Here is a 9,757-nt window from a genome sequence, read left to right on the forward strand (position 1 = left end):
AAGTGTCAACAAGACATGATAATTGCCCACGGACTCTATCTTAAAAGTGCTAGCACTAAACAATAAATATAATTGGCAAATAGGTAGATACGCAGGGGGTCGATGGAATTCCTTTGTCCGAAAATTATACTAGGCAAGTAAGGTAAAAACAACTTTCTTTTATATATATATATATATATATTAACGATTGAATCCCCTTAATATATGGGAAGCTTTCGGGTGTAGCATTTTTGCTTTCTTCTTTTGAATTCCCTTGTTATGGTTCCTCTTTCCACCACAGTTAACACAACATTATTGACGTAAGAAAACTAATAATTTAACCTGATTTAGAAACTAAAAGCTGCACTTTTGCATATAAATCAAAGTTTAAATTGGTGAACTTGATAGACATGCTTTGTACTTCATATATTACATTTGATTGTAGGTTTTTCTATTCTTTTATTACTATAACTGTTTTTTCTTCACTGCACCTTTTTTTACTAGAACCCATCCTTTAAATACACATTTGCGCTTTACACTTAAAGCCCGAATGTACCTTGTGTCTTTTTCAATTCCTTTTTGCACGTTTTCACCTTTGACAACATTGATTGGGACAACCTCTGATTCCTCAGAAGAGGAATGATTATCTTGTGCTGTCTTGTCCTTAAGGATATCTTTAATTTCTCCGTTCTCTTGTTCAAATCCTTGCTTGAACCTGTTATAGTTTGTAAGCTCACTATTCTCGAATGGGCGTTCACCCAATACCCGGACCAGATCTTCTTGATGAAGGACCTCCTTTTCAAGTAGCAATTCTGCAATCTGAGCTACATGTTCTCTGTGTTCCTCTATAAGTTGTAGGGTACGATTATAAGCCTTGGCGATCCATTCTCTAACTTCATTGTCAATAATTGCTGCAGTCTTGCTACTGTAGGGCTTTGATGTCTCAAATGTATCATCTTTTTGCGGAAAAGAAAGAAGACCAACCTTGTCACTGAAGCCATAGACTGCTACCTGGGCATATGTCATCTTGGTTACTTTCTCCAAATCATTTTGAGCTCCAGTTGAGATCTTTCCAATCAAAACCTACTCAAAAATTAAAATCCATATGAACACTGTAAAATTCTGATTTAGTGGAAAACAAGGTAGAAATTTTGGAAAAAGAAAAGAAAAAGAAAGTTGCTATTAAAGATTTAAAGAGACTGGCATTTTCGTTAAGGTACGTAGTGACTAAATCTTGTCCAACAACGACGTATTATGTGACGTTGTTTTTTAGGTTATTGATTCTATGAATATCCAGAGTTGTCATATTAAGGCCTACTACTTCATTGAGCAGCTTTCTATGAGGTTGAAAAGCAGAAAATTGAATATGACCAAACTCATTAGGAATAGTTTAGGATGTATGCATTTAGGCATGTTACTCTGTAAAAGTTGGTGGCATGACACTGTCTTTTTAAATACGCCTAGAAAACTACTCATTCATATTGTGACGACAAACAACTGTGATGCCTACAAATATTCTAGCAGAACCATAACACAGGGGATTCACCTTCTAGAGGCAAACTATTTCATTACTTGTAGGGGCAGAGCAGAATTATCAAAGAATTTTGATATCCTAAAGAGAAAGTCACATGAGTCATTCTTGAAGTATGATGTGAGGATTGACCAAGACCCTATAAAGAGACAACAACCTATTTTTTCAACCAATGTGTGATGCTCTAACAGTCTTTGGCAGGAATGGTTTGCATATGCATCCAGCATGATGAGATGTTTACAAAAGATTAACTGATAATGCTGTTGGGAAAACATGTGAAAACAAGGAGACAGTTGATAAATATACCTGCTCAGCAGCTCGGCCACCAAGTGTCATGCATGTCATATCAAATAGCTGCTCCTTAGTCATTAAAAGATTTTCATTGGGAATATATTGAGCAAATCCTAGTGCTGCTGTACCACGAGGAATAATTGTCACTTTAAGTAATGGTTCAGCATGTTCCAAGAACCAACCAGCAACAGCATGGCCGGATTCATGATATGCAATTGTCCTCCTTTCCAGTTTGCTTATGACCTGCAGAATGCACAAAGGTAGCCTTGCATAATTTTGTTATGTAATCCAAACATAATTTTTTCCATTTTACAAGTTCTTAATAGAACCTACTGGACTGCAATTTCATAACAGCATCTTAAGAAAAAGAGTGAGGAGATTGAATACCTTGTTCTTCTTCTCTAGACCCCCAATCACCCTGTCTATTGCTGCCTCGAAATGTTGCATTTTGATTGTGGTACTCTCACTCCTAACAGCAACCAAAGCAGCTTCATTACAAACATTTGCAATGTCTGCTCCAGCAAACCCTGGTGTTAGAGCAGCAAGTCTCTGTGAATAGAACGCTGCCTCCTGGTCAAGTTTCAACTTGTTCAGATAGATTCTGAAAATCTGTTCACGACCTTTTATGTCTGGTTTGTCAATGGTAATCTGGCGATCAAATCGACCAGGCCTTAACAAGGCTTTGTCTAATATATCAAGTCTATTTGTACCAGCAAGTACAACTACACCAGATGTGGATGCAAATCCATCCATTTCTACAAGCAGTTGGTTTAAAGTACCCTCGCGTTCATCGTTTCCTCCAGAATAGCGTCCCTTCCCTCTTGTTCCACCTACTGCATCAATCTCGTCGATGAAAATTATACAAGGTGCACATCGTCTTGCCTCCCGAAATAAGCTCCTAACTCTAGCTGGACCAACACCAACAAACATCTGCACAAATTCTGGCCCAGAAGTCGAGAGAAAAGGTACGCCAGCTTCTCCAGCTGTAGCTTTAGCTAAAAGTGTCTTTCCGGTCCCAGGAGGACCAACTAGAAGAGCACCCTTAGGAATTTTGGCTCCTAGCTCCTCGTATTTTTTGGGATTCTTAAGGAAGTGGACAAATTCCATAATTTCTTGCTTAGCCTCGTCACATCCAGCCACATCCTTGAAGAAGACCTGTACCATAAAGTGCCAGTTGACTTTAGTTTCCAACTAATCATGAAAAAACAAATTCTCAGTGAAAAGACTGCTGTTTTTTGAAGCTGTACCAATAATGGGAACTAATTCTCACCTTATTCTTTGCATTTTTGTCCATCTTTGTGAAATGCGCTTTACCAATATTAAGTATTCCACGAGCACCTCCAAAATCCATATAATAAAGGATAGCTAGAAGCAACAGTGTTAAACCACACTTCATCAGTTCTGGGAACCAATCCAACTCATTAACATATACCACAGAGACAAAATTGTGAGAGTCTATTCCCAAGGCTTCTTGTGCTTCCTTAAGCTTCTGCTCAAATGACTCAACACTCCCAATGTTAAAAGAGTATTTGTAGTTGCTAATGTTTCTATTACCATTTGTACCACTTGTAGGACCTTGAACAGTGTCATCACCAGTTTGATTATTACCAGGTGAAGAACTCCTTACATAAACTCTGGCTACATCTTTGTTAGCAACAACAATTCGATCAACAAGACCAGGTTCAAGTACCTTGTTTTTGAACTCTTGGAAGCTAATCTGAGAATTTACATAAAGCGAAGTGACCATGAAAAGAGAAAATACAACCATCTAATGAAAAAAAGACAAACACTGCCCTCCCAGAAAATAAAATGTCACCAATGAAAAGATTTAACATATACAGAATTTTCGTTGCTTCGTTACTTTCATAGCTACACTGTAAAACCTTGAAAGAAGTTCTTCACCTAATCCACTTTTTATAATTTTACTTTTATAAATATCAACATAAACAATTATTTTAAGAAGAATAGGTTCGAATTGGCAATGTATAAACTGAGATGCAACGGTCACGTGGTTGAATGACATAGCATGAGTACTTAAGTTTTTATTTAATGGCAATCGGTTTTAAATTGTTTTTATTTCAGTAACATCTAAATGAAGTTGATTTCATCTCAAAAATCAAGTCCAAACCCGATTCTTCAAAAGCAAACTAACAATTTCATTCATGAAAGTTTGCCAAAACCTAGTTTTCAAAATCAAACCTTACATTGAAATATCCTCTATCCAAGTGTCCTCATTTACTGGTACAGACATACAGTTAATTGTTATTTCATTTCCATTTCATCCACTAGGCAAATCCATGATTAGATGAAATTTGGTCATAACATTTTATCAAAAAGATTACATTCCAGTCTATATTGGTCTCATACTCCTTAATTAAGGCACTAAACTCATCCTCCCATATAAGAAAAAGGAGTTGAAACAATGAGAGCTAAAACTGTACAACAAACTGTTGGGTAGGACTAACCTCCTCCGGCTCGAGATAACTCAGAAGTAATATTGATGACAAAGCAAAGCCAACAAATAACAAAAAGAGTATAAGTTGATATTTCTTCATGGAGTTCACCTGAGGGCCTCCTTGCCTCAGCTGCACTTTCCTCTGCCAAAGATTAAACCAAAGAATAAGTTTTCAGTTTTCACCATAGATAAGCCAAAAGGGAACAAAATATACAAATAAAAAGAAAAGAAAAGAATTTAGTGATCACGCCAGGTGTTGCTACTTCACTTATTTAGAACTCCACCAAATCAATGAACTAAGCCTAAATCCCAAACTAATTGGGGTTTGCTATAAATCCTTTGTAATTGTTCTACTTTTGAGCTTCATGTTTTAAAGTCATAAAAAGTGTCTAATATAACCTTTGAAGGATTCAAAAGCATATACTTTCACATATAAAGGTTTTCACTCTGACAAAGTGTTCTCTTATGTAGTTTACGATCACTTTTACACAGTGTTAACTGTTAAGACATAAGAGGTGACATAATGCAAGTGCATATTGTCGAAATCTACTGCCTACTACTTTTTCAGTTTGGGAGCTCTCAACAGAAAAGCAAGTAAATTAGAATACCCAATATCTCAAGCGGCTGAGAGAAAATAGGCAATTCGAGTCCCCATTCTTCTAATTAACCCTGTTTAGTTTCTACACACCACGCACAAGAATTGCACACTTAAATCCAGCCCCACTTTTTGATATCCATCACCATTCATAGATAAAATATCCTCATCTTCCTCATTTGTGGAATAGGATAAAATGGTTTAGATCTCTACAGCCCAATTCCATCCCACTTTGTAGACTTAACCACAATTCATGGATAAGTATCCTCATCTTCCTAATATCCCAGAATTGTATAAATGATTTAGATCTCCCAAACTATCTTTAATCAATTTCTTACTGGTTTTGCGCAAAGTTCTACAACCGATCTCTTCAAACTACATCTACACATTCTTTTTTTAATAAGCAAAGAACATCCGACATTATCTGTAATAATACAAAGCTTATATAAATATGTGTACATTTTGATATGATATCCAAAGTTTTTAAATATCATATCGACTATCAAGCACACTTCTGTTAGCTCATTTCAAATCATTTTACTCCACCATATGATCTCTGACATGAAATGTAACTGATCAATGACAATCACACAGGATAATGAATTAATTTCTAAAATGGTCATCCAACTTAGGGTCTTTTTTCTTACAAAAGTCACTAAACTAATTTTTGTCACTTTATAATCACTGAACTTATGCCTGCTACTTCCAAAAATAAATTTGGCCGGAAATCCATTAAATGAAGGGGATCCTTGGAGCAACGGTAAAGTTGTTTCTGTGTGACCTATAGGTCACGCATTCAAGCCGTGAAAACAACCACTAATGCTTGCATTAGGGTAGGCTGTCTAAATCACACCTCTTACGGTGCGGCCCTTCCCCAGATCCTGCGATGCTTTATGCACCGGGCTGCCTTTTTTTAAAATCCATTAAATCTTTACCAAAAACCCAAGTAGGCATGCCAAATTAGCTAAAAATACCAATGTGGATTTCCAAAGCAACTAGAACCAAATATTTAGTTATTTACCCAGTCAAAAATTAAAAAATAAAAACTACTCCAACCCGTTTTTAAACACATACCCAGATACATTTTGGCTATAGAAGATGCCAAATTTAAGAGATAATGTTGCCTAGTGAGATTATTGATGATCTTGCCTGCACGGAGATGCTGGAATCTTTTTGAAAAAATTCAACTTCTGGACAAGATGATGTTTAAGCTTAGAGATTAAGGTAACAGATTTCAGCATATGCTTGACTTGCTAGAAAACTAGTGTAACTATAGGTTAAAGATACAAAGTAGTTCGTTATATTATGTTAAAACCTAATCTCATATTCAACATTATTATCTGAGAATTTGATACACTTACCTGTAAATGTTTGCAGAAATGGCAATATGAACGGATTAATGGAGAATTTGGCGGGGCAGAAAGACTATCCAATTTGGCATATTTTGCTCTAGTTCTTGTGTTTTATGTGTTTGTTTTGATTTGATTTGGCTACTTGAAAAGTCATAGTCAATTTATTCTTTAAGCAATTATTCTTAGTGATTTTAAAATAATTTATTTGTCAAGACATTCCATACATTTACGTACTAATTATTTTTAGTATGTTTCAAAAAAAAATTAAATAATTTAAAAATATTTTAACTTACTTCTCATTTTACTTTAAGTGACAAGTCTTTATTTTCACACAATTATTATGACATGTTTAATATCATAACATCTTGTTTGGATGGTTGTTGCCTATTGTATTGTATCGGATTAGTATTATTTTACATATAATGTATATTTTGATTGTTACTTAAATTTTATTGTATTGTGACGTTAAATCCGTCGTCACATAAAGATGAAAAGTGCTACTTTATGTGGAACGACTGATTTGGTATGGTCGCGTCGTTTTCTTATTTTATTTTATTTTTTGCTCGTTTCGCCCTTCAAATAATCATATTTTATCTTTTACACTACCCTTTTATATAATAATTATACCTGGTACCTTACTTTTTCTTTATAATATTACAAGTTTATTCTTTATATTGTTGGTACATGACATCATAAAACGACGACAAACATTACAATTTATCCAAATATTGTATACATCAAAATGATACATTACAATACAATACAATACTATATGATACATTATAAAACGATATGTAACAATTAACAACCATCCAAACAAGCTGAAAGTTGTAAAAGTGTTATAACTGTATAAATATTAGGTAACACCACATGTTTAATAGTATTCCCTCCGATCCAAAATAAGTGATTTTTTGGCCTTTTTCTTGTGGTCCAAAATAAGTGATTTTTCCAGATTTCAAGAATGAATTAATTATTTTTTTCCTACATTGTCCTTGGAGTAAATAGTGTTGGAATATGTGTTAGGAGTGTTTATGTGAGATAGTAAAGGTTAATATGGTCAATTCTATTGCTAATTAATGCTAAAAGATGGATTTCTTAATCTGTGTAAAAACATCCAAAAAATCATTTATTTTGGACCGGAGGGAGTAATATTTTAATCTGAATATTATATCATGTATAAGATCAAAAGTTTCAAACTAATTCTTTCATTTTTAAAATTTCTTGACAAGTTTCATATAAAATGAAAAGGAGTAATTTGACCGCTTGAGGTCATCGTGCGTACTTACGGTCTAAAAGGAATATAATTGAATAATCAACTATTTTACGCTTTAATCAACTATCTTTGTGCTTTGATCTAATACCTTCAGTCTACTATTGGCCACTCTTCTCAGTGTGACATTCATTTCTTTCTGTTCATTTTACTTCGTGACGCCAAGTTTGACTGATTGATATTAAATGGAATTATGGGAACTTTCACATTTTGAGATATTTTCAAATTGACTAACTAAATTTGGGAAAAGATAATGGGAGGTAGCAACTATTGTTTGACCAAAAAGTTTGCCTTTTTATTAAACTAATTAAATAAGAAGATATGGGTTAAATCCTATTCGGAGATAATTTATTCTTGATCTGAGATAGAGACAAGAATAGACAAGCATAGCTGAACGTAAAATTTGATTACAGTCCCGATTGGATTCCATAATGTTAGAAAAGGAAGATGGCTTCAATAATATCAAATGATAATGAAGAATACATATAGGAAAAGAATCACCATTCTTGAACTAGATAGACCTCCATACATTTGATAAAGTTGAACTATAGATAAATACCAAGATCCTGAGATTTATCCCCCTTTTTGGCGAAGAGCGTGGGAGGATGGAACATCTTCTCCTTTAGAGGGATGAATGTCTATGTATTTGTTCCTATCAGCCCCCCCCCCCTCCCCCCCTCCTTTTGTTATTCTCTCTCGTGAAATTTATACAAAACACTTCCCTTATCCAGCGGTCCTTAACCGGAGTACCTAAGTTCTTGGAATATCCTCTAGAGTATTCCTCCTCTGAAATGTCTAAGTGTAGAACTAGCCGTTCGGGCCGAACTGAGTGCTCGACCTCGACCGTAGTTGAATCATTTGCTGAGATGTTGTTTCTTGTACGTGACTTCGGCTTGATTGACCCCTGGTCATTCTCCCTTAAGTAGAATTTCTTTGATCAAATTTTGACCTATACAACTATATTGTTGTTTTAAATTCTGGAGCACCGTTTTCTTTTTCGTTGCAATTTGTAATTTATTAAGACTTTATTACTAATAAGTTGTGCAATTCAGTAACTTTTGATCTGTTTTTCATGCAATTATAGTATCTACAATGGCATATTAAAGACCATAATTACTGCTCAATTACTGTTTTTCGTCATTTTCTTTGTAATATTTAGTTATAGTATCTACAATAATATGTGCAATATTACTTCTTATATGTAGGGGTGTTAATGGTTCGGTTTGGATCGGTTTTTCCCTAAAAAGAAACCAAACCAAGTAAATCGGTTTTTTAAATAATAGAACCAAACCAAACCAATTAAGTCGGTTTTTCCTCGATTCGGTTTATATCGGATTTTGTCGGTTTTTCGGTTTTTTCGGTTATTTGTCGGTTTTTTTTTAAAATATAAGACATACACTACCAAACACATACTCCGGCGATCACATTTTCAACGTAACACTATCAAATCAATTGCCCTTTGAGAAATCTATTATTTACCAAGATATATTGATGATAATTGAATCAAATAGTGATTAATAATTTAAGGACTCAATTAAAAATTTATTATTTTTAACAAGAAATGGATTCTCACATAACAAAAGAAAAATACCAATCAAACTAGAATGTAAAGGTAAAGAACTATAGTAAAAGTGGCAAACTATTAACATTTACCATAAAATTTTTGAAACTTTGTATAAAAATATACAATATATAGGTGTAATAATAAATTTGAAATAGCTACTCCTATAGTCGGTTTGGTTCGATTTATTCGATTTTTTCTGATTAAATCCAAAACCAAACCAAATTTGATCGGTTTTTAAAATTCAAAACCAACACCAAACCAAACCAAAAAGTATCGGTTTTTTTTGTCGGTTTGGTTTGATTATCGGTTTGGTTCGGTTTTTCAGGTTTTTATGAACATTCCTACTTATATGAATATAGTTTCTACGATAATATCTGCAATATGACTTGTTCGTGAAATTATTCATTGTGCTTTCCTTTTAATAAGATTATTATTAGGCGTAATGGCTTCCTGGCCACTTAAACTTGTGAGTATTTAAAAGCCGATACATGAACTTTGGATTTTTCCATTTGAACATCTCTACTTGAGAAAATGTCTACTAATAGATACTTGTCATGGTGCGTGTTGTTCAATCAATGCTGACATGAATTTAATTTAATATTTTATATAGCTACATCTTCCATTCATTCACATTTGTGGCCGCCTGTATATTCAAGGTCCCACTTTCTTTTTATTTTTTTATTTTTTTTTGTCAAATTAATTTTTTCTGCATAAAACCCT

General features: G+C 34.0%; 1 protein-coding gene across 1 annotated transcript; it reads right to left on the minus strand.

Moving 5' to 3' along the window:
- Window positions 326-6,323, minus strand: LOC109233356 (ATP-dependent zinc metalloprotease FTSH 8, mitochondrial-like). The gene is made up of 6 exons (XM_019399207.1): window positions 6,213-6,323; window positions 4,267-4,398; window positions 3,072-3,518; window positions 2,189-2,956; window positions 1,817-2,044; window positions 326-1,062 (listed from the first exon to the last, which is right to left on the minus strand). Exons 2-6 carry the CDS (start codon window positions 4,354-4,356, stop codon window positions 445-447), a joined length of 2,151 nt encoding a protein of 716 aa, XP_019254752.1. The 5' UTR covers window positions 4,357-4,398; window positions 6,213-6,323; the 3' UTR covers window positions 326-444.

This window comes from Nicotiana attenuata, chromosome 10 (genome assembly GCF_001879085.1).
Source record: "Nicotiana attenuata strain UT chromosome 10, NIATTr2, whole genome shotgun sequence".
Taxonomy (NCBI): Eukaryota; Viridiplantae; Streptophyta; class Magnoliopsida; order Solanales; family Solanaceae; genus Nicotiana; species Nicotiana attenuata.

Coding starts and splice junctions, on each gene's coding strand:
- LOC109233356 (XM_019399207.1), bottom strand. CDS start 4,356: ATGAAGAAATATCAACTTATACTCTTTTTGTTATTTGTTGGCTTTGCT. Junction 2,045..2,188: donor GTCTAGAGAAGAAGAACAAG/GTATTCAATCTC, acceptor TGCATTCTGCAG/GTCATAAGCAAACTGGAAAG. Junction 1,063..1,816: donor GTGGCCGAGCTGCTGAGCAG/GTATATTTATCA, acceptor ATTTTTGAGTAG/GTTTTGATTGGAAAGATCTC.